Source organism: Ochotona curzoniae, unplaced genomic scaffold, assembly GCF_017591425.1.
Source record: "Ochotona curzoniae isolate NIBS_2020 unplaced genomic scaffold, NIBS_Ocur_1.0 contig_1071, whole genome shotgun sequence".
Classification (NCBI taxonomy): Eukaryota; Metazoa; Chordata; class Mammalia; order Lagomorpha; family Ochotonidae; genus Ochotona; species Ochotona curzoniae.
The window spans coordinates 27,447,220-27,474,696 of record NW_024464939.1 but is presented as its reverse complement, the minus strand read 5'-3'; the positions used below and the strand labels follow the sequence as shown (position 1 = coordinate 27,474,696).

Below are 27,477 nucleotides of genomic sequence, written 5' to 3'. Positions count from 1 at the left end.
TTGCTATGTCCGCTTCATATCCCATCTGGTTCTTGTTCACATCAGTGTGTGCTGCAGCTTAGGTCAGCCTGCCCTGCTCCCAGACTCAGTCCTCCTGCATGCCAGTGGATGTTACTGCCTTGCCCAGCTGCTTCACAGCAGCTTTTGCTCTTGTGCTTACCAATGGGAACCACAGCCTAGCAAAGGAGTGCCCACAGTTTCCCCGTCAGTCAGTTCAGCTCTAAATCTTGGTGCCTGCCAGGGGGTACTACATTCTAGTCTGAGATGCCTTGCCCCCATTCTCAGCATTTGATAGCAGATGTGTAGCTTGACTTAGCCAGGCCTGTCAGTTTCATGTGAACTGACATGTGTTGCAGTCCAGTCTGGCCTGGCCTGCACCCGCATCCTGGCTCTCACTCAGGCCTGTGTGTGTTGTGGACTGACCCAGCCTGACCCACCCCCAAACCAAGCCCACATAGATGCCAACAGGTGCTGCAGCCCAGCCTGGCCTGGCCTGCCTCCAGCCCCAACTCTCACACTCATTAGCAGGTGCTATAGCCTAGCAAGGGAGTTCCCCAAGTTCCCCTGCCAGCTCCATTCCAAGCCCAGGATCTTCCATTGTGCAGACAGTGCTGCTGCCCAGCCAGACATGGCCAGCCCCAAATCCTGGCACTCACCAGCAGATACTATGACCTAGCCCAACTGGCCCATACCCATTCCAACTCTCAGAGATGAGTTCTAACAACCTAGCCCAGCCTGTCCTGTCCTGTGCCCATTCTGGCTCTCTAGTACCAGCAGGTGTTAAAACCAGTCCAGTCTGGATTTAGGCCTGCCCCTAAACCTAGCCTAAAGGCATGCCTCTGTGCTGCAGCTTTCCCCACTCTTTGTATCTACAACCCTGGCTTTCACACTCCCCAGGGAGTCCCTAGAGTTCTCTTACTAGACCTGTTCCCAGTCCCAAGTCTTGCGCATATTGACAGAAGCTTCATCCTAGCCCAGTATGGCCTGTCCGCAGTTTCAGCTCTCACTGGTAAGTGTTGTAGCCTAACCCAACAGCCCAGCCAGCACCCTGTCCTGGCTGTTGTATGTGCCGGCAGTTGCTGTGGCCTGGCCCAGTTCAGCCTGTCCCCAAACCAAACTCAAAATGCTGACAAGTCCTGTAGCCTTGTCTGACCTGGCCCGGCCCACCCTCAGCTCAGGCTCTTGTGCTCCCCAGTGAGAGCTGTGACCTAGCAGGGAAGTTACCCAGGATCTCATGCATGCCAACAGTCTGCCTTCAGTCCTGGCCTTTGTGTGTGCTAGTGGGTGCTATAGCCTATCCCAGTCTAGCCTCTTCCTAGCCCCAGGTCTTGCAAGAGTCAGATAAGCTCCGTGGTCTACCCTGGCTAAGCCCATCACCATCCTCCAGCTCCCTGTGTCCCACAGAGGCAAGTTCTCATGTCCCCTACAGATTCTGCCCCCAGATCCAGTTCTGTCATGTTCTAGTGGGTGCTATGGCACAGCCTGACACGGTCTAACCCTGGTGTGACACCTGGGGGCAGTTCTGTAGCTTAGCCTAGTCAGGAAGACCATACCTCTTCCACCACCACCTCCTGCCTCACTGCCAGCTTTTGCATGATGCTTTTTCAATTAGCTCAGTCAAATATCTCTCCACATGGGCAGGTGCCTTGGCCTGACCCAAATATGTTCTCTGTTTTCTCCCTGCAAATGACTGTCTGAGCCAGTCCATGGAATCCTCCAGAATCATTCTTTCCCATCAAATATGCCTTCAGCTGTTGCCACTCCAATGTCTCCAGACCCCCTTCCCTGGCATCCCAGATGTCCTTCCATGGACAATCTGCAGCTCCCTGCCTGGAGGCCAAGGTGATGGGCTCCCCACCCACCCCACACATCTTAAAAAAAAAAAAAAAAGTAGAATAGAGTAGGCAAGTATACTGACACACTGGTATAGTTAATACAGATTTGGCATTAACCAGGCCCAGAATGCCCACAAGGTTTGGCTGCTTTTTTCTCAGCAGCGTAACATTTGTTAGGCATCCTAGGCAGAAAAAATTTTCTGTTTGTAAAATAAGCTACTAATGTTTAAATCAGACCTCTGTTTCATTTTCATATGTTTAAATTTAAATTGTTTGGTTTAGGTGTTTTTTTTAAGATTTATTTATTTTTCTTGCAAAGTCAGATATACAGAGAGAAGGAGAGACCGAGAGGAAGATCTTCCATTCCTTGATTCATTCTCCAGGGGCTGCAGTGGCTGGAGCTGAGCTGATCCAAAACCAGAAGCCAGGAGCTTCTTCTGGGTCTCCTTCATGGGTGCAGGGTCCCAAGGCGTTGAGCCATCCCCAACTGCTTTCCCAGGCCACCAGCAGGGAGCTGGATGGGAAATGGAGCAGCCGGAATTAGAACCAGCACCCATAGGGGATCCTGACACATGCAAGGCGAGAACTTTAGCCACAAGGCTACCATACTAGGCCCAGTTTAGGATTTTAAAAATAGACTTTTCATAAATTTGTAAGAGTGTTGAGGGGTTGTCGCCGTGACAGAATGTTAAGTCTTTACATGGAGTGCCAGCATCCAATATGGACACTGATGCTAGTCCCAGCTGCTCCAGTTCCAATCCTGCTCCCTGCTAATGTTACTGGTAAATGATAGCCCAAGTCCTTGGGCCCTTGCACCCCTGTGGGAGATCTGGGAGTTCTAGGCTCCTGACTTTGGACATACCTGGTCCAGCCTTTGTAGTCATTTGTGGAGTGAAGCAGCAGGTGGAAGATCTCTCTGTGGCTCTCCTTCTATCTGTAAATTTGCCTTTCAAATAAAAATCTTAAAAATAAAAGTCTTGAAACATGAAAGGTCAGTTTAGGACAAGGATGACAACCATCAATGGAATACTCCAGTGTTTTCTATGGAAACAGACTCCTTACCTGAAAATCACTAGAGGGAGTTTTTGGGCCCCGTCAAAGATCTACTGAATCACTGGGTTGGGACTTGGGAATCTGCATTTTCAGTGACTGGTGGTTGTAATTTCTAGGCATTGACTTGATATTTAATTACTCAGTTCTCAGAGCAGTCCTCCACTGAGAGATAATGAGTCGGGCCCTGTGTAAAGGAAGAAGGTGAGGTGAATGTGGAAACCCCAACAGTAGTGTTAAGGTGTAGTAATTTGAACTAGTTCTTTGTATGCCCAAGATACCACCTACACAAGGTCTCAAAATACAATATTTTGCATCTGCTTTATTTGTTGAACAAATATTTAGTGGATCTTGCCCGAAGGCATCATTCAGGTAGTTGAAGGATGAAAAGGTAAATGAGTCAGCACTTAGCCTCAAGGCACTTTGTTTACACATGAGATAACTGCAGCTTTAAGTGGTTCCACCTCTTCACTTTACCTTAGCATTTAACACCCTACTGCTAACTCTTTCCAGCCCTCCTTCCTTCCCTCTCTTTTTGCCTATTTGTTTCTTTCTCCTCAGTTCATAAGCACAGGAGTCTTTGTTAGAAATCTATGTGAATAAAAATTATTCTTGCTTTTAGGGAGCTTGCAGCAGTATAATCAGATTCAGTAAAAGTAGCAGGGGCCATCACCTTGGCATATCAGGTTAAGCTCATGTCTTTGACTCCAGCATACCTTATGAATACCAGTTGCAGTCTCAGTTGCTCCTCTTCCAGTCCAACTCCCTGGAAATGTGACTGGGTGAGCAGAAGAGATGGCCCAAATGCTTGGAACACTGCCACCCACTTGAGAGACCGAGATGGAGTTCCATCTCCTGGTTTTGGCCTGGCCCAACAATCATGCTCCTGGCCCTGGTTTGGGGAGTGAACCAGCAGATGGAAGATATCTTTCTCTGTCTTTACCTGTCTCTCTACAATTGTCTTTCAAATCAATAAATCTCTTTTTTTTTAAGTAACAATGATATTTATGGTAGTAATAAATGTTGCAATATTTTTATTGCAAGGTCAGATATGCAGAGAGAAGGAGAGACAGAGAGGAAGACCTTCTGTCCCATGACTCATTCCCCAAGCGACCACAATGGCAGGAGCTGGCCAGAAGCCAGGAACTTCTTCCGGGTCTCCCACGCAGGTCTCCACGCAGGCTTTGGGCCATCCTTGGGCATTCCTTGACTACTTTCCCAAGCTACAAGCAGGGAGCTGGATGGGCAACAGCGCTACTGAGAGTAGAACTGGTGCCCATATGGGATCCTGGCATGTTCAAGGTGAGGGCTTTAGCTGCTAGGCTACCATGCTGGCCCATTTGTTGAATTCTTTATTGAATGTTTTAGTATTTGGTAATCAAAGTGAAACATTTGTAATCCATTAACTCATTTAATACTCAAAATCAGCCTATGAAATAGGTACTATTACTCTGCTTCTTACAGCCTAGGGAACTAAGGCTTTGAGAAGATAATTTGTTAATAGTGATTGGCAGAGCTATGATTGACTTCAGTATGGCTTCAGAGTCAGAAATCTAAGTACAACTAAAAAGTGTGTTTGTATAATATAAAATGCATGTAACATTGCCTGGTCCAAGATCAGCTCCGTGTAAATGTGCTGTTATTAGGGATTATTAATTTTTAGTTTCAACCTTCCTAAAAATATAGTCATAATATGAAAATACTCATTGGCCATTTAAACTATTTCTGGTTCGATCATCTTTTCTAAATATCTGCCTCCACACAGTCAGCATACTTGACTGTTATTCTCTGTGAATATGTATAATAAAGTAGTGCATATTTCACATATACAAAATTTCTTCAAATGTGTAAATGTTAGAATGCTGCTTGGATTCCATATAATGCGATTGGTGAATAATGGAGCCTGACCTTTAGATTAGTAATAACTAAAAAATAAGAGATATATAATGCATGCTTTTGAAGAACTTGGAATACCAGGAGTTAAGAAAAGAAAAAAGTTCTTGGGAAAACTGATTAAACTTAGACTGGCCTTGTAGTATGGTGAGTAAAGATAACACCTGCAGTGCCAACATCTCACCCTGGGAACTGGTGTGTATCCTTGTTGCTCCACGTGTGATCCAGTTCCCCACTAGTGTGCCTGGGAAAGTGGTGGGAGGTGGTCCAGTGTTAGGGCCCCTGCAGCCATGATGGAAACACAGAAGAAGCTAAGGTAACACTAAGACTCCTGTTTTTGGTCTGGCCCAGCCCTGGCTTATACCACCTATTGGGGAGTGAACCAGTGGGTGGAAGATGCTTCTGTGTTTCTCCTTTTCTCTCTGTAACCCTACTTTCTGATAAGTAAATAAATCAATACTATTTTCCTTATCATGCTGCATCAGGACTGAGATTAAGAAAAGGATGCATCAGAACTGACATGGTGCAGCCTGATCTTCTGCCTTTAGCACCAGCATCCTGTGTGGACACTGATTGTAGTCCCCACTGCTCCACTTCCAATCCAGCTTCCTGCTAGTGGTGTTTTGAAGAAATGAAACTAGCAGAAAATATCAAAACCTATGCAATATAGTTTCTACTAATTTTTGTTGGTGAAATGTGTCTCTTCTAGACAACAAATAGATGGGTTTTGTTTTTTAATCCAGACTACTAATCTATGACGTTTGATTGAGCTTAAGCCATTTACATTCAGGGTTTAACATACATGGGTGGTACTTTGGTCCTGTCATCTTAGCAATGGATTGTTCATTAACTTAGTCTTCTGTTGTCATTTTACTGGGATGTTCTTCCCGTTTGCCTCTGGTTTGTTTGGTGCTATTCCTCTTCTCTGTCAAGAGAATATCTTGAAGTATCATTTGTAGGGCAGGTTTGAAAGAAGCAAATTCTTTTAACTTTTCTTTACTCTGGAAGAATTTGATTTCATTTTCAAAGACAAAAGAAAGCTTTGCTGGGTATGTTATTCTAGGCCGACAATTTTTTTCTTTTAGAATCTGGAATATGTCACTCCATTCTCTTCTGGCCTATAGGGTTTCCTGTGAGAGATCTCCTGTGAGTTTAATTGGCATTCCTTTATATGTCAGTTGATTTTTTTCATGTGCATATTTCCTTATGTTCAATTGAAGAGAGCTTGATGATCATGTGTCTTGGTGAAGATTGCTTTTGATCAAGCCTGTTGGGAGTTCTGTGCCCCTCCTGGATCTTGTTTCCCAATTCTTTCTCTAGATTAGGGAACTTTTCCCTTATTATTTCATTGAATACACCTTTAATCCCAGCTTCTCTTTCTGCACCTTCTGGGACTCCCATAACTCTTATATTTGGCCTCTTAATAGTGTCGTTCAATTCTTGAATACTTTTTTTTTTCCTGACCCAGCTCTGCTTCCAGCTTTTTGTTTGCTTCCCTCTGATGACAGGAAATATCTTCCAATTCTGAGATTCTTTCTTCTGCTTGCTTCATTCTATTTTGGAGACTCTCCACTGTACTTTTAATTTGCTCTACTGTGTTCTTCATTTCTGATATATCAGCCTTGATTGGCTTTATTGCTGCTATTGCTAGTGTAACATATTCCTTAAATTCTTTGAACTCTTGTATGAGCTTCTCTTTATTGATCAGAAGCTTTAAAATGAGTCTTCTGAATTCTGTGTGCCCCATTTTCTCGATATCTTCCTCAGTTAACTCTGAGGTTGGCATAGGGTTTTGCTTCTTTGCAGGGGAGTGTTCAGTAATATTCATTGTGCTTTTATCTCTTCTTTTGCTCTTGATCATTGTACTTCTGGTTACCAGAGTGTTCTCCTTGGGCAGGTTTCTAAACTGTGTCACCCACAGGTCTATACTTTGATTTTACTTACTGCAGTTTGTACACAACTTTTTGCTTGCAGCCACTTGTGCCACTCCCTCCCACGAATTCCAGGTCTGGGTTCTTATGTTAGATTTCTACCACTGTCTCCACAGCCCCAGCTCCTAGCTCACCAATCTGTACCTCCTGTGATACCATGCTGAAGCTGCACTGTTGTCTATACAACCTTTCTTCCACTTCAATTGGAGCAAGTCCCAGGATTAAAGAGAGACCAGGTGTCCTATCTAGTTAGGTTTTTGGTGGTGCTGATCTTGCTGGAACCTGTTGGACAATAGGTCTGGGTGCCACACGGATCTATTTTGACTTGTACAATGCCACAGTCAGTATTATTTCCTGCTGGACCAGTGCAGTGTACGGAACTCAGTGAGTTTTCACGAGCTCAGCAGATGTGCAGTCCACTGTTGTCCCTGCAGTCTTAAAGCTATTGCCACAGTGTGCAAAATGACACCTGACGTACCACCACTACTACAGTTCTTGATCTGCTGGCCATCAAGTGTGAGGGCTACCCAGACTTGTTTTGGGTGGAACCTGTAGAATGCCATGTTGATGCAGTTCACTGAGTCAGAAATGAGTTCACTCCCAGCTCTGCGTATGCTCAGTCCTTTCCCTTGCCTTTGCCTCCTTACGCAAAATGACGCCTAATCTGGCTCTAGGGGGCTGACTGGGCTATGAAATCTACCCTGTTCTCGCACTTCCCATCTGGGATCTGCTGCTCTGTCTCTGCTCCTGTTAATTCAAACGGACCAGCAGGACGGACAGTTGTTTGTCTGGGTTCACCTCCCAAGCTCCCAGTGAAAGTCTCTTCCCACCTGGTTGCTGGTGGAGTTCTGGCTGCTGGTGGAGTTCAGATTGCTGAATAGCTGAATGCTGCTTGAGTATCAGTCATTGCAACACCACACTGTTGTATCTGTTGATTTCCTGTGTCTGTCAGTCTCCAGGTACCCTTCTACTGTTGTCCTGTCCTCTCCTATTTCCTGGAATGTGTCCTCTCTGCTTCATCCTGATTAAATGTTTTTCCGTCCATTTAAACATGTCCTTACCCTATTCTGGCATCTTGATTCTCAGGCCTTTTTGTTTTTGTTTTTGTTTAGTAACCCAGAGAATAAGGGAAAATTATTTAAAGAAAGCATCAGATTTGGACAAAAGTTTGGTCTTGTGCTGTGCTTAACTGTTTTGTCTGTGGAAGATATTCAAGTAATCTTAAGTTTCAAAGATTCATTTTAAAATGAATCTTCAATTTAGATATTTTTCAAATACATGGAGCATGGCATTTTGATAAAAGGTGCCCTTTCTGCATGTCTTATCAGTGGTACTAGTTAGATGGGGGTTTCTCAGAGGATCTGTATAGCAGCCTGATGGAATTAGCTGTTTTATCTGAACACTGATATGTCTTAAAGCTGTTGAATGAAGTCTTGCCTTTGACTGAAGCATGCAGAGATGTGGCTTTCTTAACTTCTTAGAGGTCATGATACATAGAGCATTTAAACACCAGCCCTATCTAGTTAAACCACAAGTGTGCTTTATGTTTTTAAAGACAACTAAAGTTATTTTCGTGGTTCAAATTAGTATGCTCAGTTATAAAATAAGGACTGGTCTTTCTTCAAATACAGGTCTGTTTTCAGTTGCATTCATACTTGATGACATTGTGCTGGCTGTATCCCAGCACAAGAATCTGACTTACAAATTACAAGAGGAGAGACTCTTCTTATTGCTTTCATCTTTGTAGTGGAGTGGATTCGTTGTTCTCCATTTAGATTTAGACAAATATTCAGATGTTAGCTTTAACTCCAGGCCGTGAAAACACTAAAAAAAATTTAAAGTTTTAAATAATAATTCATGCGTGCTAACTAGTAGAATGAGAAATTTAATGATAATCTGATTAAATTCTGTACTGTACACTTACAGAATTATGTATAAAATGATTAAATGATTTGTACAAAGTTACACAGTTAATTTTCTCAGGCAGCCATCTTCCAGAGGCAATGAAAAAAAGTTGGATACAGCATTACTACAAACTTTATTTTTTAAACCAGTCAACAACTTAGACTGCATTTTCTAGTAAGATAGTTATAAAGGTAAAAAGGCTTGCTTTTTAGTATGTATTATTTTCTAGGAATGTAGGATTAAATATCACTTCTAAATAGAGGTCTTGTTCTATTGAAAATCGTATTTTACCAGAACCAATAAAGCATTATGATATAGTTAATTAAAACAATTTGCTTCCTTTTATACATATTGTGCTTTTTAGATGGTACTGGTTGCTTGTGTGGCAGTGGTCAGCTGTATCCAAGAAGATGTGTGTATTTGGAGTTTGAGGATGATTGAAATTAATAGATGTGTTTGTTGTGTGTGATTGGAGGGAGTGGACAAACAAATCTGAAATCCCTGAATTAGGTTGCAACCTGCCCGCATAGCCAAAGGTGCTGTCAGTGAGTGAATCGGGCTTGCCCAGCTTATCCGGAAATCTCGACTTACTGTCATCTGATTATGATTTTAAATGTATCTGCAGTGCCTCACAACAGCACTTAAATTAGTTTGATTAGCTAATTGGAAAGGCCTACCCAAATTGGTACATCAGAAAGGTGAGCATTTTGTTTTTGCATTTTCACTGAAGTATATTATATGTATGGAAAATGCATGGGCCCTAAATGTACAACTCTAGGAATTTTATAGACTGAATGTAGGTAACCAACACTGTGCAGGGTACTTGGTGAATTTACTTGTTTATTTGCTTCTTATAGTAGCTCATTAAGGTGTTAGGATTCTCAAAGCTTGATGCTTTCAAAGCTTCATGCTGTGTTATGGCTAATAAACAGTGGAACCAGGATCCAGAGCATACATGGTGAGGTATGGAAGCTTTAATTGAATTATTGGTGTCTGTGTGTGGAGGCTAACCCATTAGTTCTTCTTAGGAATTGATAAAATATCTGAAACAAATACTTGACTGAATATAGAGGACGTAAGAATCTCTGAATTGGATCTTGGAGTGAGGAGCTCCTTGGTATAGGCATCAAAGAGAAAGGCATAATTTCAGAGGATGGGAAGTAGCTTATCATATTTAACTGTTCATTAGACTCTGGTATGTTAATATGATCTATTAGTGTAATGATTTTCAGCTCAAATACATAGAGCTTTGTGTGCTATTTTTGGGTATCAACAGCCCAACAGTTGAGTCCTTACTGCTGCCTCCTTAGCAGGAAGCTAGAATCAGGAGCCAGAACTCCCTGTTTCACTATGGTCCAACCTCTCTCCACCTAGTCAACCCACCACCCTTCTCCCATTCTAAGTCTCATTGCATTCCTGTCCTGGAGGGTGGCTCCTTGGGCTGACAGGTGACAGGAGAGGAGTCAGGGGTGAAGCAGTGGCTGTACTTCTTCTCTCTGGCCAACTGAGCCTTGTCCAGCCCCCTCCTGCCCTGGCTCCTGAAAACTGCTCTGGGCAGGGGAGGCTGTTCTGGGGAGGGAATGAGGGCACACTTGCCTATGCCCTCTTATGTTCACAACACTGAGCACCATGTATTATGCCTCCTAAGCACCAAGTTCATATTGTGTTGTCCTGATCCAGGCAGTCACAAAAGAGACCCTCAGACAACATTGTGAAAAATACATATTATAGGGCCTGGTGCGGTAGCCTAGTGGTTAAAGTCCTCCTCACCTTGCACAAGCTAGGATCCCACATAGATACCAGTTCTAATCCCGGCAGCCCCGCTTCCCCTCCAGCTCCCTGCTTGTGGCCTTAAGAAAGCAGTCAAAGTCGACCCAAAGTCTTAGGACCCTGCACACACATGGGAGACCCAGAAGAGCCCCTGCCTCCTGCCTGCATGGGCACAGCTCTAGCCATTGCGGTCACTTGGGGAGATGAAAGATCTTCTATTTCTCCTCCTCACTCTATATGTATTTGACTTTGCAATAAAATAAATAAATAAATAAATCTTTGAAAGAAAAGAAAGGATATACAACTTTCAGCTAAATCTGCAATCATTAAACTTCTCAAGAAATTAGAGTACTGGGAAATTACGGTAGGCTGTTCCAGAGTGCAGGATCCCCAGCTGCCACTTGTCCTTGTGCTCCTGTGAAGTGTTTTTGGTTTCTGTGAGTTTTCTCTTTAATTCATTGTCTTTTTCATTTTTAACTTGCAGGTGTTGGTAAATCATGCTTATTGCTACAGTTTACGGACAAGAGGTTTCAACCAGTACATGACCTTACTATTGGTAAGTTTTGCAAAAGAGAAGAGAAGCACGACAAATTTGGGTGGTTTAGATGGAAGATGCAATAGGGTCTATTCTACAGTGATGATTCCAGAATCAACACAGCTAAACTTGTTGTCTGACAGAATTTATCCTTTTTTTTTTTCCAGGAGATTTGTATAGTAAAACATTTACCCAACTTTGCAAAAATGATAACATGTAGAAAAATAGTAATGTTAAAATTTCACTTATATTTTAAGGTGAATAATCATTTGAACAGTAAATATAGCATTGTGGTATAAGCAAGAGAACTAGACAGGCTTGCTGGATTTCATTACCACTAACCAGCTGGGCAAGCTACTTCACTGGCCATGTCTTTCTTCCTCTGTCTATACAAGGAAATTAACAGTAGTTCCAGCCCCACAATGTTACTTTGAGCAGTAAATAGAGGTAGAGGATTAGAACAGTACCTAACAAATTGGTAAATGGTCCAGACTTACGTATAGCTAATAACTAAGGAAGAATGCCTTTTTAGTTGCTAGTAGCATATAGTCAACTGATATTAGCTGTTATTTAAAATAGAGGTATTACTTATTTTTTAATAGTTACAAAAGTTTTAAATGTTTTTTAACATTTGTTTATATTTTTTTATTGGAAACTCAGATATACAGAGAGGAGGAGAGACAGAGAGAAAGATCTTCCATCTGATGATTCACTCCCCAAGTGAGCACAATGGCCGGTGCTTCGCCAGTCCAAAGCCAGGATCCTGGAACCTCTTCCAGGTCTCCCACGTGGGTGCAGAGTCCCAAGGCTTTGGGCCGCCCTTGACTGCTTTCCCAGGCTACAAGCAGGGAGCTAGATGGGAAGTGGAGCTGCCAGGATTAGAACCGGTGCCCATATGGGATCCCAGCACATTCAGGGCGAGGACCTTAACCACTAGGCCACTCCACTGGGCCCTTAATTTTTTTTTTTTTTTTAATTTTTATTGGAAAGGCGGATATACAGAGAGGAGAAACAGAGAGGAAGATCTTCTGTCCGATGATTCACTCCTCAGGCGGCCGCAACGGCTGGAGCTGAGTCAATCCAAACCCAGGAGCCTCTTCCTGGTCTCCCACGTGGGTGCAGGGTCCCAAAGCTTTGGGCCGTCCTTGACTGCTTTCCCAGGCCACAGGCAGGGAGCTGGATAGGAAGCGGGGCTGCCGAGATTAGAACTGGCGCCCATATGGGATCCCGGGCGTGCAAGGCAAGGACCTTAACCACTGCGCCATCATGCCGGGCCCCCTTAAATGTTTTTTTAAAAAAGCTAAATAATCACCCTGTTTTGAGGTTCTTGTTTGTTTAAAAATTACATACTTAAAGCCAAAGAATCTAGCTGGATTATTCTTCTAAATCTATGTCCCCTGTAGAGTTAGAACTTCATCAGATGTACAAAAAAGAAGTTAAGTTGAAGACCAATTACCATTTCAGTGACTAGCTACCTGTTTTCAGTGTTCTGAGCGTGCCACATTTGGCATGTTGATTCTTGTGTCCTGTGTAATTTTTTTTGCCCTGTGTATTTTTAAAATGCAAATTCAAAGTTAGAGATGAATCAAATTGTTAGGTTAGTTTATAGTCTTAGATAAGCTACTTGTATTTGTGGATATACTAAAATCTTTCATTAGTAGCTGTTAGTAAAACTATGATATTCTAGTTTGGTACTTATGTGGGTGCTTTAAAAACTTCTGTTTGAAATCCATGCATAGCATACCATTGTGATGAGTAAAGCAGGCAGAACTGTTTCGTTCTAGAACTCAGGACTTTTTTAACTTTCGGAAGTACTTTTTTGCACATGACCTGATCTTTGTTCAATAGGTTAGTCTTGAGGCAACTAATCAAACAGTATAGGATACTAAACAAAAGTGTTGTTCCCTTTTGTTGAATTTAATAAATTTCTAAATTGTTATGGCATGCCCAGTTTACAGGACACTACTGTACCTACTGTTAGGAATTAGGCATTGGTTTTTGGTTTTTTGTAGAGAAATGAGGGAGCAGACCAAAGAGACATCCTAACTCAGCTGACACAAGAGAATTCAATATTTTAGCAATGGGTGTATTTTACATCACCTGAGAGCAGAGAAGTAGCTGGATAGCGTGGAACAAGCATTCAGACCTCTTAGGAGCAGGACTACGGGAAGTTCTGTCTCTCCATCTCACATCTTTCCTTTGTTCTTTCTCTGTTTTTTCTCTTTTCCATTCTGTTTTTTTCCCTTCTCACTGACCAGTAATTTTAATTTTTCTGTCTCCAAGCTGAGAAATCTTATTATCGATAGCTCCAAAGTTCTTGTCAGCTTCTGGAGAGCAAAGATTCTCATGCTTAATTCCAAGTTCCCTAGGGAAGAGAACTCATTGACTTAAATTGCTTCAAATCTGTTCACCCCTTGTTCTGTCCAGCTTTGGCCATGGGCTGAGAGTCACTTTGTACAATATAGTTTACAAGTTGGTACTGGGCGGGGGCAGGGACGGGTACAGTGGGTCAGTAGTCTTACGCAGCCACTCTTGCAATGCCCTCACATCTAGCTATCCTAGCTAGTCATAGGTCCTTGTCTTTAGTCTGCAGTAATGATCTTTTCTCTACTCTGCTTATCACTGATTCCTAAGCTTGTTTCTTCTGTCTCCCACTCACTATTTCTTCTTTTCCTAACACATAATAATACCATCTCCTATCAATTCTTAACTGCTTGCTGTTCCCTGATCATCTGGTATTTTTTTACACCCTTCTGCTTTTCTTCTCAGTGTGTCCTCCCTTGGTAGCTGTATTTACTCAAGTTCTTGTGTAAACAATTAACTGTGCTTACCCCAGACTGCAGTCCCCCCTGTTGGCAGTGAGACGTATATGCCCTTGCTGTGGGGAAACGTTCACTGGGAAGGAAGAACTATAAAAATATACTGAAAAACAGGCTAGAAAGAGTAACTGTATAAACCAAGAATGAGGAATGTCCCATCCTTGGAACACACAAAATCTATGAAATCATTTCGTCTTGCTTTACCGAGGAAATCACAAATGGGATTCAAAGTGCAGTAAATATATAGCAGGCTACTTGATTATTTTTTGTGTTCCACAAATAAAGTTATAAATGTCCAAATGGCCATTAATGGTTGTAAATGTTCACCATCCCTGATATAGGCAGAGTTTCAGCATAACACTGAGCACTGACATGGCTGGTAAATGATATTGTCCATGATAGGTCTGGTGTTAGGACTACTTTGTGATTGTGATCATTCCTCCTAAAGGCAGTTAGGCTGTTCCACTCATTATTTGCTGTGTGTTCAGGGAAACTGTGTCCAGTGGACTTCAACAAAGTAGATCATAGTCTAACCTTGTCTTTAGCAACAGTCCATTATCAGAGTAAAGACGGAAGCTGCCATGAACTCCCTTTTTTAACCTTGGACTTGATTATTGTAGATCCTATTAAGTGGATTCCTTGCAAAAGATCTCAGTATTTATGATGTTTCACCATAGTTGAGATAACACTTTATCACTTTTCAAAAATATCTGTAATATCTGAAGCAGCAAAGCTATTTAGGATCACGTGTCTGTTCCCAAAACACTAATAGATCCTCAATATTCATGGTTGATAATGATGATTAGTGCCTGTTCCACTGTAGGGCAATTCTGAAAGTAAAGATTGATCCAATTGTTGTTCTCACCCCTTACATACAGTGTAGCTGGAGCACATTTAGTGTTGCCAGTTATTCAGTCAAGCTAAATAAACAGACCTCTAGAAGCAGTGTGTATTAGTCATTAACGTTCAGTTTCTGCAGAAGGCCTGCTTAGCAGTTTTGACACCTATTGCAGCAACTTATTTTTCAGACAGAAAAGCATCTAGCAGATCATTAGCTCCTTTTTTTAAAAAGAACCTTAGAATGTTTGCTAAGATAAGCGTTAGATCATATCTTGACTGCTGCATACTTTGACAGAAAATGAAAGTAAAATATTTAATATTGGTTTATATGTTATGTGTTATGAAAGAGTAAAAGGGCATAGAAAGTCAGGGAATGTTCTGGCATATACTTTGTTCGTTGTCTATCAGAATAAGAAACAATTACAGTGGTAGTTTAAGTAATTTCATGGCAGTCACGTTGAGGGTTTAGAATAGAGCTTTGCAACTCAAGGTTGGATCCTGGGCTACTGCAGTAAACCAGCAGCATCAGTATCACGTGGGAGCTTATCAAGATCCTAGTGTCATCATTTATATTTATTTATTTATCTATTTATTTGTTTATTTGAAAGACAGGGGCAGGAGAGAGACAGAATCATCTTTCATCTACTAGTCACTCGTGAGGTGCCTGCAATAACTGGGGTTGCTCCAGACCAAAGCTTAGAGCCTGGCACTCCCTCCAGGTCTTCCCCAGGGTGGGAGGGACTCAGGTATGTGGACAGCCACCATTCACTGTTTTCCTTTCATGCCAGGAAACTGGATCCACAGCAAAGTAGCTAAAACTTGAACCAGTTCTCTGATATTGGATACAAACTTCCCAAGCTATGGTTTAACCCCAGAGCCACAACACTGACTCCCACAGTTTGCATTTTGAAAGTATCTCCAAATGATTCATATAAATATTTAGGTTTAAGAAACACTGAATCAGAGTGCCACATGTAGTGCTGCAATCCTATATAATAAGTAAATCCTTTAAAAAATGGAACCATCATTTAAATTGGGAAATACATCAAGTGTTGATTGCTGAGCTAGAAATCTGTGGTGTTTTGTCTGTCTCATGCCTATAAATAAGCACATATCCTCCCAAATTCTAATCTCTCAGTTCCTATCTTGTGCACTGATCTATGTTCCTCCATTACGGTCATGGTCACAGCTGATACCTTCATGGTACCAAAAACTAGAGCACTCCTCAGTTTTACTTTTAAACATCTGGTTATTTAATTACTCCTGCCATCCTTCCACCTTACTCCTTCAGTTTTTAATGCTAACTTTTTTTTTTTACCTCTTCTAGGCTGTAATCTTTTCAACGTACCGTCTTCTCATTCTCACCCCTCTTTTCTTACCTCCACTCCCCCCACCCCCACACACACACTCATGTTTAATTCTAACTGTTCTGTCCTTATGGTCATTTCTGCATATACCCTCAATCCTCTTGTCCCACTTTTGCTTTATCATACTCAGGTGGCTAAACTTTACATTAGATCCAACTGTCTACTCCATGCCTAAATATAACTAGACTTGCCCAGAGAAAAAGACAGCTTTGTTAACTCCTCATTTTTAAGTTCTGCAACACCAACTTAAAGCAAACCCTTGGAACTGGCTGGCAGCTATATTTTATTTCCGATCTACTCGCTCTTCACTTTCCTTTACAGTTATATGGTACCATCTATTCTTTGGCACGTGCAACTCCATTCCTGTCTTCTCTTTTACTTGATAATGTTAATTTCTGTTTCACTCAGAAAATAGAAAAGTAACAGATTTCCATCACCAGTACACCCACCTACTACCATTGTGTCCGTAAACAGCCTTCTCAACACTGTGAGTGAGCTATTACAATCCTAGCCAACACCTACTTAAGGACAATACTTTGGTAATTTTTCTCCTTAGGCATAATTAATTTTTCCCTTTTTCATGACAGCATTTTCTTTTTTACTTTTCAATCATTTTATCTCATTTTAGCAGAAGTTATCAGAATTGTCTGTATTTCAGTCTCCAATTTCCAAACACAGTTTTTCATAGAAAATTAAATACGTTACTTCTTACATCTTTTTCCTTTATTGTGGGATTAGGAAAAGTGAAGCCTTCTTTGCACAGGTTTCTATTTTGAAAGCTTAGCGCTGTCTTGTGTTCTGATAAAGGTCTGCTTTCCACTTTGGCATCTTCAGCAGCCCAGCGCCTGGATGCTCTGGCCTTGAACTTGCAGACAAGTTCAAATGAGCATTCCCCGCTTTTACCCAGAAGAAGGAACCTCTTCTTTCTCTGCACATCTTTGTGTCTCCTAAATCACCTGTATTGGGTACCTAACGTGTATTGGGCTTTATTTTTCGTTTTGTTTTTGTCTTTAAACAATGAAAGTCAAATGCAGAGCTCCCGTCCTGATTCATACCCAAATGCCTGTACCAACCAAGACAGGAAAGAAGCTGGGACCTTGGAATTCGGTTCAGACTTCTGTATGAGACAAGTACCCTGTTATTTGAGCTGTCACTGCTGCCTCATGGGGCAGCATTAACAGGAAGCTGGAGTCCTCAAGCTCGGTTTCTCAACATCAAATCATCAAGATCTCAACAATAACTGAGCATTAGATTCAGATACTGTGAGGTGGGTTGTGAATGTCTCAGCAAACATCCATTCCCACTGTCTACTTTGTGTGTGATTTGTATATGGAAAAGAGCCTCAAGGGCATAGCAGATGATGGTTTAGACCAATTAAAAAAATACTAACTGGAAGTCTCAAACACATATACACATAAGGAAAATGATTTAAATTCCTGACCATCTAGAAAAGAAATGGGGATTTTGGTTTTATATTTGTTTCTAACACTTTGAATTTTCTTTTGCTACATACAGTAGTAAAACCTACATTGATATGGTTATAAAAAGTTAAATAGAAAAGAGTAATATTTCTAGAGCTGAAACTGAAAGCTCTCTTTTGTTAGGTAAAGAAAAACCATAATTTTCAGTAATCAACAGCACATTCTTAACTTCCTTTTTAAGTTTATTTTTCCCATCACCATTCTTTATCTCATCTAAATAATACAATAGCGTTTTAGCTGGTCTTTTTGCCTCTTGATGTTTTTATTTTATTTAATATATTTCTGCTTGAAAGATGGATTTTACAGAGAGAGAAGGATAGGCAGAGGAAGAAGTCTTCCAATTTCTGGTTCACCCCTGCAGATGGCCACAATGGCCAGAGCTGAGCTGATCCCCAGCCAGGAGCTTCATCCAGGTCTCCCACTTGGGTATAGGGTCCCACAGAGATAGACCACCCTCTGCTGTTTTCCCAGGTCACAAGCAGAGAACTGGATCAGAAGTGAAGCAGCCTGGACACAAACAAGTGCCAGAGGGCTGAGAATTAGCTTGCTGTGGCACCATACCATTCCCAATGCATTCCTCTTTTTTTTTTTTAAATGATACAGTTCAATAGGCTCAAGAATTTCTCCATTTCATCCTCCCCATTCATTACCCCACTATTTTCTCCTATATTATTAAAACAGTGTAGTCCTTCAGCAACAGTCACGAGTCCATGATTCTGCTCTTTAAGTATATCATGACATTGCAGGTGTAGACAATGGCAGAAAGTCCAGCTTCCTATTGTCAAGACATATTTAGCAGTTTCATTGGTAGTCCTTTTATTTGTAGAAATACATACTGCAACATGTCTTCACTTCTCAGTATGCTAGTCTCCATTATACAGTTCCTCTAGGTGAATGCATGTGTGTACTTGTATGTGTACTTGTTTATTTATTGACCTTGTATTTTACATAAAGGTTGTCTTATATTAAAGAGAACAGATGATATTTGTCCTTTTGGGATTGGCTTATTTCACTGAGTGAAATGGTTAGTCGGGACCTTTTTGTTGCAGATGGTAGAATTTCATTCTTTTTAATGACTGAGTAGTAGTCCATACCCAGCATATTCCTTTTAAATACTGGTATTTCAAGGTAAACTAGTATCATACTTAGCCACTGATTTAACTACTTTCATTTTCATTAATGCATGGTGGTTTTGTGTTTCCTGACCCCAAGAACACGTGTCAGTATATATTTGTGCGTGTGTTATATGTGTTACAGATAGGTAGGTATGTAAATATTCTGAAAATCCTGTTTGAGACTGGCACATCATGACTTCTGGATATCAACTCCATAGATTTCCTGCATTTCTGAGCCTAAACAACCTGGACTTACTCTTAGTTTCTTCATATTGACTACATCCCTTCAATGGCAAAGTACTAAAATGCAGAGGAGGATAAATTTCTTTTTTCTCTCATATTCCTAATTGTAGTTGGGCTAAATACAAGGGATGCTGAAATGGACTTCTGCCACTGGCTGGCAGTGTGCTCTTTTTTGGGAAACTAAAAGTGGTTTTTTTTGTTTGTTTGTTTTTAAGCTAGGAAGACATGTGATTTCTGGGGATCTTATGTGTCTTTGGTTTTTCCAACTCTGATCCAAATAGCGATAGAATACACTCCAGAAAGTATTGATTTGGTGTAATATACGGGATTTTTCATAAAGTTCATGTAGGTATAGAATTAAAAGATAAGTTTACTTTAATGTAAAATATTGAAATCTGCATAATTTTTTTCATTATACACCTTCCTCATGTATGTGAAGTCTCCCTCATGTATAGATTTAAAAAAATTTTTTGTACCAAAATTCACTATTTTAAGAGGCAAACAGATAATCCTTATTGCCAAAATCCTAGGTTGAAAAATATTTGCAGAAATTTCATTTTAGCATTTATTGTTTGATGAAAATATGGGAACAACCTAAATTTGTAGCAGTGGAGTACCAAGTACCAATTTAATTAAGTTTCTAAACATGGAGATATATTATGAAGACATCAAAAATAATGGTGTGATATTTGCTTATTGATTTACAAAGATGCTTGTGATATAGAATAAAACCCATTATATATTATTGAATGAAAAACATGTATTATTGCCGTCTATTTAAAATAATGTGATAACGTCTGCGTGTGTCTGTTCACGGATTAGTGCTGGTAAGTACAGATGAAATAGTGATTGTGACTAGTGAGCAATTTTGGACATTTCTTTTCTTGTTGATTACCCATTTTGGAAACAAAACTATGATATTGAAATTCATCTGTCCCTTTTAGTGACTCTTGCCACATTAGTGTGGTTAAAATTTTAGTAATTAATGAGTATTACTAGTAAGTGTGGTGCATAAGTCCTTTTTTAAGTTGTTGTGTTACTAAGTCTGCAAAACATGAAGACCAATATTGATTTCTTGATATTGATTTCCAGACTTGAGTGTCTTCATGTTCTTACCATGGCTAATCACTGCCTCTACCATTGTGTATATGTTTTCTGAGGATAGAAGCTATTTATTAAAATCAATCTGATTATCTCTTATCTGGATACAGATATTCTGCTTTTTAATTCTTGAATGTGAAATATATTTCAACTAGTTTATGTGACAAAGAATATTATACTCTATTCAGGTGTAGAATTTGGCGCTCGAATGATAACGATTGATGGGAAACAGATAAAACTTCAAATATGGGATACGGTAAGTAAAACAAAAATGCATTGTATGACCTTACCAAAGTTGGTTTATAAAAGTACATTTTAATTTAGCGTAGTTTATACTTAGTTTGCTTTACATTGATATCCTATAACCATGAGATTCATTAGCGTACCAAGAGAATTAGTTTATCTTAGGTAGTGTGAAATGAGAGATTTCAGTGAGTGATGAGATGTTAGGGGTCGGTGACTGAGTGATACTCGGGGTATGTGGTCTAAACAAATGCTTTAGAAACTTTTTAGGAAGAACAATCTGCATATCTAATTAGGTGAAATAAAGTAAAAACATAAGCAGTGGGGTAACTTAACTGAAACCTTATTATTTTAATATTTGTATTTGTTCTGAAGCCATCTTATTCTTAGTAGGATTATGTAATTAATAGTTGTTTGCCCTCTGAAGCAGAATATAGAATGTGATTTGAATGATTGTTTTCTTTCTTTTCTCATCTTTGATGGATAAAAGTGAACTCACTTTGTATAATGGATAGTGTAAAGCAATGGTTTTCTTTTTTATACTTATTTTTATTGGAAAGGTGGATTTACAAAGAGGAGAGATAGAAATCTTCCTTCCATTGGTTTATTCCCCAAATGGCCACAATGGCTGGAGTTGAGCTGATTGAAAGCCAGGAGCTTCTTCCAGGTCTCCCACATAGGTACAGGGTCCTAAGGGGTTGAATCATCCACCACTGCTTTTCCAGGCCACAAGCAGCAAGCTGGATCAAAGTGGAGCAGCTGGAGCTAGAACAAGTAACAATATGTGATGCCAGCTCCGCAAGCAGGGGATTAGCTTGTTGAGCCACCTTGCCAGCCCCAAGCCAGTGATTTTCAAACTTATATTTCAGAACCTTATCCATTTAAAAATGAAAGAGAAGCCCAAACAACTTTAATCTGTGTGACTTAAATCCATCAGTGTTTGCTGTTTTTATAAGTTAAAACTGAGACATGGGCGGGCATTTGACTCAACAGCTAAACACTATTTGGCATGCAAGCATCCCAGCTCAGATACCGATCTGTATCCCAACCCCCTCCATCTTTGACCCGGTTTCCTACAAATGTGTGGGAGTCAGCAGGTGATTGTAAGAGATTCAAATTGAGTTCCAGACTTCTGGCTTTGGCATGGTCCACCCTAGCTGTTACAGGAGTAGGCAAATGGAACAGAAATGGAAGGTTTTGTCTCCCTACCTTTCAAGTAAAATAAAAATAAATACAAGGAGAAAATGAGAAGCTTGTTAAACATTCAGTCATCGGTTCATTTTAAAATAAAACTGATTTCTTATTACAATGAATAGTTTTATGGAAATTAAATTTTCCCAGATCAAAAACCAACTTTTTCTGATGAGAAGTTACGTCATGTTACAAGTTGAAAGTGTTTCTACTCTTTAATAAATGATACTTAGTTCTCATGTTCTGCCTCTTTCTGAGTGTTCCCCTTGTTGTCTCACTGCAGTATTATGCAACTGGAAGCTGAAGAGCGTGCTCTTCTGCAGAATCTGAGACCAGGGATCATGGGATCACAATTTAGGAACCATTCCCTTGGAGCGCGAGGACTTGCTACTTCTCAGAGCCCAACTGAGAAAGCAGGAAGGTCTCCTGTTGGGTCAGAGAATATTCTCTAAACCAGTACATCAGATGTAAAATACACGAAATTTAATCATCATCATTTTTCTCTAGTCACTAAGTTTCTTACTTGTCATCTATGTTAGCAATTGAAGGAAGGTACCTTGGGAAATACTCATTTTGTGGAATGGATTCCTGAGATTAAGATTGCTCCTAGAGAGCTTTTAAGGTTCTAGAATTCTTTTTTATGATTTATTATTATTATTTTGGAAAGGCATATATACAGAGAGAAGGAGTTACAGAAAGAAAGTCTTCATCTGCTGGTTCACTCCCTAAGCAGCCGCAGTAGCCAGAGCTGAGCCAATCTGAAGCTAGGATTCAGGAGCTTCTTCCGGGTCTCCCACGCAGGTCACAAGGGTTTGGGCCATCCTCGACTGCTTTCCCATGCCACAGGCAGGGAGCTGATGGGAAGTTGTGCAGCTGGGACATGAACCAGTGCCCATATGGGACCCCAGCTCATGGAAGGCAAAGACTTCAGCCACTAGGCTACCGCTCGGGGCCCTCTAGAATTCTTGATACTTAATTGTGTCATACACTTGTATATAATTTTTATTCTTTAAAATTTTAATAAGGTTTTTTTTGTTTTGTTTTGCAAAATTCTCACATCCTGCATTCCTGCTTTGTTTGGCAAATGGTGGATAATCCTTAGAGACCTAGGGCCATCAGTCAGTTCACAGCTGGAAGCAGTGATAAGAGTCCCTAAGTGCCTGCCTTTAAAGCACTTTCCCTTCACCCTGGGATGAGTGTCTTTTTTTTTTTTTTTTTTTTTTAAACGAAAGCCAACACCAGACACGTCTGCCAGGATAAGTCAAAGAAACCCAGGGTAAGTCAGAGTGCACCCAGTTTCTGATCACTGACAGATGGAAAAGAACAGGGGAGGCTGTTCTTCCTGGGAGTCTCCATCCAGCCTTTCTATGTCCTGTTCAGCCCTGCCTTTTATCACTTACACATGCCTTGCAGCAAACACAAAGAAAATACTCTCCCCATATTTAAAATAGGCATGTTTTAGCTCAATCTGTTATTTGCTCAGCTTCATTAGTAATGCTTTTAATCTTTTATTCTCTAGAAATCTTTTTTTAAAAGATTTGTTTTTTGTTGTTGTTGTTTGGTTTTGGTTTTTTATTTGGAAGGGGAAAGTACAGAGAGGGATTGACTGATCTTCTCTCTGCTGGTCAGTTTCCCCAATGGCTGCAGTGACCAAAGGTAATAGCCGAGAGCTTCTTTGAGATCTCCAGTGAGAGTGCACAGGGACTTGAGCCATATTCTGTTGTTTTCTGTACTAGCAGGGGAACTGGATCGAAAGTGGAGTATCCAGGTTTCTAACCAGGACCAGGGTGGGATACTAGCATTGCAGGTGGATGTCCCATAGTTTTAGATACAGAAGTATTTTTCTGGTCAAGAGTTAGTGAAACTCAACAATTGATGATAAATTTACATGCTGAAAGTCCCTTTTCGGCAATTCATCACAGACGTTTTTGTCCTTTGCCAGGGAGAGAAATGCGGGGGTGGAGGGAGTTACTTTAAACTGCTTTTCAAAACCCTGAATATCATTTTGTTCCACTTTATCAGTAAAGGTGGACTGTCAGAATGCAGTGGAGCCGAAGTAAAGGCTTGGCAGTGAGAGCTGATAGACTTGCCTTTGCTTCTTCTGTCTTGTCTGCTCCCATTGCACACACTCCACCCTAGTCCCACCTGCCGCAAGTTGAAAGGCTATGGGGACCAACTGTTTTGACTCCTTCAGCAACTGTTTAGCAACCTTTCCTTGAAGAACCTCAGAAACAAATTAGCTTAGACACTTCATTCAGTCCTAAAGATAACTTTATACCTGCGGTTCCCTGTTTCTCCTTGAATAGTAGCAGTGAAAGTTGGTGACATATCCTTTTGCTTTTTTCTTTTTTTTCCCCTGGGTATTTCTGATGCTTGTTTCTCAGGATCTGTTTTAGTTTCTATGGAGGACTCCTTTAAAAGCCCAAACTTGAATAGTCCATATTAACTTTTTATTCATCCTTGCTATGATCACTGTGGCAGCCTAAAAATTACTTTCTTTCTAACCATGCTGTCATCACAAACATCTGTCTTGCTCATGCATGTAGATTTCAGAATCTTCTTCCCCACAGTGATAGCAGTTTGTTGATCACAGATATAGGTTTTAAGATTGAGAGTGTAGGGCCCAGCAGCATGGCCTAACAGCTAAAGTCCTCACCTTGAACGCACCAATATCCCATATGGGCACCGGTTCTAATCCCGGCAGCTGCACTTCCACTCCAGCTCCCTGCTTGTGGCCTAGGAAAGCAGTAGAGGAAAGCAGTAGAGGACGGCCCAAAGCCTTGGGATCCTGCTCCCACGTGGGAGAGCCAGAAGTTGTTTCTGGTTCCCGGCTTCAGATTTGCATAGCACTGGCCGTTGTGCTCACTTGGGGAGTGAATCATTGGACGGAAGATCTTCTCTGTCTCTCCTCCTCTCTGTATATCTGACTCTGCAATAAAAATAAACAAAACCTTAAAAAAAAAAAAGAGTGTGTAAAGCACTTAAAATTTAATACTTGAGCAATGCAGAATTTATTTACATGTAAATATAAAAATTCCTTTTTCCTTCATTTTGGTTCTTTTTGTGTTCTACATAGCTGAGTTGTTAGATGACAGGCAGTGAACGTAACAAAAGTGTTATCATGATATTGATTCTCAAATCTTAATTTTCTAACTGAATTGGCTGTTTGAGATCCACTAAGATAGCATATGTAAGTACCTACTGTAAATATACTTAAGCGCTGAGTTAGATCTCCCTCAAACTAAATGGAAACCAAAGAGGAAAAAACATTGAAGAGTTTGTTAGTTTTTTCTAATTAGTGTAGTATTAAAACCAAGCACACACATGAAAGTGCTATTGGATTTGAGACAAGGCTAGCTGCAGAATGTGCTAAGCAAGTCGTTTTTGTGAAAAAATTTCGAAGTGTGAACTCATCCTGTTAGGGAATAGAAACTGGATAGGTGAAGGGATAAGAAAATAGTGTTTCAGGCAGAAATTTAGGCACAGCAGCAGGAATATTTAAATTATAGGTGGGACATTAGTGGAAAAACATTAACAGCATGACTGAGCTTTTTAAAAAATTTATTCTTTTGTTTGAAAGTCATTGTTGGGCCCGGCGCGGTGGTGCAAGTGGTTAAAGGTCCTCGCCTTGCATGCCCGGGATCCCAGATGGGCGCCGGTTCTAATCCCAGCAGCCCCGCTTCCCTTCCAGCTCCCTGCCTGTGGCCTGGGAAAGCAGTCAAGGACGGCCCAAAGCTTTGGGAACCTGCACCCGCGTGGGAGACCCGGAAGAGGCTCCTGGCTTCGGATCGGCATAGTATCGGCTGTTGCGCTCACTTGGGGAGTGAATCATGGGACGGAAGATCTTCCTCTCTGTCTCTCCTCTCTGTATATCCGCCTTTCCAATAAAAAAATAATAAAAATAAATCTTTAAAAAAAAAAAAAGAAAGTCATTGTTTAAGAGTGCTCTTCATCCACTGCTTTGTAACAGAGCAGAACCAGACTGAAGCAAGGAGCTTCATCCATGCCTCAGTGTGGGTAGTTGGGGCCTAAGCACTTGGGGTCATCTTTGGCTGCTTTCCCAGATCATTAGTAGGGAGCTGGATTTGCAGTAGAGTAGCCAGGACACTAACCCACACTCACGTGGGATGCTGCTGTAACAGGAGGTGGCATTACTTACTGTAGCACAGTGCTGGTCCCCAACATGACAGGACTTTAAATAAGAAAAAAATTCTGGGCCCGGCACAGTAGCTTAGTGGCTAAAGTCCTCACCTTGAACATGCCAGGATTGCATACGGGTGCAGGTTCTAATCCCGGCAGCTCTGCTTCCCATCCAGCTCCCTGCTTGAGGCCTGGGAAAGCAGTCGAGGATGGCCCAAAGCCTTGGGACCCTGCCACCCGTGTGGGATGCCCAGAGGAGGCTCCTGGCTCCTGGCTTTGGATTGACTCGGGTCCATTTGCGTAGCTGCTTAGGAAGTGAATCAACAGATGAAAGATCTTCCTCTCTGTCTCTCCTCCTCTCTATGTATCTGACTTTGCAATAAAAACAAGTAAATCTTTAAAAGAAAAAAGGAAGAAAATTCTCTCTCTTTTTTTTTTTAAAGAATTGTTTATTTAAAAGGCAGAATGAGCCTGGCAGCAATCTTCCACCATCTAGTTCACTCCCCGGATTGAAACAATGGCAGAGATAGACCAGGCTGCAGCTAGGAGCTGGAGTTTCATCCAGGTCATGTTCCACTTGAGTGCAAGGATCCCAGCACGTGGGTCATCTTCCACTGCTTTCCCACACACGTTAGCAGGGATCTGGATTGAAAGTGGAGTAACTGGGACATGAACCAGCATCCATATAAGATGCTTGCATTGCAGGAGTAGCTTAATCAGCTTGTCACATGCTGTCCCCAGGAAAAAAATTCTTGACAGACAGACATGATTCCTAGAGCTAAGGAGTTTAGAGAGTTTTTGAGCAGCAACTTAGCATGTGCAAAGTTTTGTGCTTATGGGGGGATTAAGAGAGAGAATTAGGATTGTCACCACTTGCCAGCCTAGCTACTACAAAAAGTGCTATTGATAAAAAGGTTCAGTCACGTGGTAAAACCAATTTTGTAGGACTATATTTCTGGCAAGTGGAATTATTTTTAAAATTATGGTGCTCATGCTGAAGTTTGACTTAGCAACCCCCACATAGAAAATGAAAATCTATAAAATCTCTCACCTATGGGCCCGGCACGGTGGCGCAGTGGTAAAGGTCCTCGCCTTGCACGCCCAGGATCCCATATGGGCGCCGGTTCTATCCCGTCAGCCCCGCTCCCCTTCCCATCCAGCTCCCTGCCTGTGGCCCGGGAGAGCAATCAAGGACGGCCCAAAACTTTGGGAACCTGCACCCGCGTGGGATACCCAGAAGAGGCTCCTGGCTTCGAATCGGCATAGCATCGGCCGTTGCGCTCACTTGGGGAGTGAATCATTGGACGGAAGATCTTCCTCTCTGTCTCTCCTCTCTGTATATCTGCCTTTCCAATAAAAAAAAAATAAAAATAAAATCTTTAAAAAAAAAAACTCTCACCTAAATGTTCTGCAACTCTTGTTTAAATACTAAATATAACTAAAAATGGATGTCTCTGTTATTTCCTGAGGCAGACTTGGTCTGTGGTTTTGGCATTACTAGGTATGTTGTATTTTTCTTTCTTTCTTCCTTTTTTAGAAATAAAACAACTATGTAATGAGCTGTTGTAAACTCATGGTCTACTCTGGCCAATCCTAACCCTGATTTTGTTCTGATGTTGTTCACCTAGTCCAACATTTTTTATTCATTAAATTTAATTTTCTTTATACTGAAAGTAACTATCAAGAATCCTTTACTGGTGCCAGCATTGTAGCATAGTGGATGAATCCTCCTCCTGCTATGCTAGCATCTAATTCAGATACCCATTCAAATCCTGACTACTCCACCTCTGATCCAGCTCCCTGCTAATGGCCTGGGAAAAGCAGAGGAAGAAGGTCCTGACTTTTGGCTAGCCCAGTCCTAGCCAGTGTGGCTGGGTAGTGTACCAGTGGATAGAAGAGTCTCTTTCTCCCTCTCTCCTCTCTGTAACACTGTCTTTCAAACAAATGAGTAAATATTTGGGTGGGGGAGTGGGGAAAGGAATCCTTTACTACAAAGAATTCTATATTCCGTCTTGTTT

General features: G+C 41.2%; 1 protein-coding gene across 2 annotated transcripts in view; it reads left to right on the top strand.

Moving 5' to 3' along the window:
• RAB2A (RAB2A, member RAS oncogene family) overlaps positions 1-27,477 on the top strand; it is a 68,347-nt gene that overhangs the window by 12,614 nt on the left and 28,256 nt on the right. The window contains exons 2-3 of one of the 2 annotated variants that reach the window (XM_040995081.1): positions 10,869-10,940; positions 20,074-20,141. In XM_040995081.1, coding sequence (XP_040851015.1) covers positions 10,869-10,940; positions 20,074-20,141 — 140 coding nt within the window. The remainder of the gene's footprint in view (positions 1-10,868; positions 10,941-20,073; positions 20,142-27,477) is intronic. The other variant, XM_040995089.1, reaches the window with a different exon arrangement.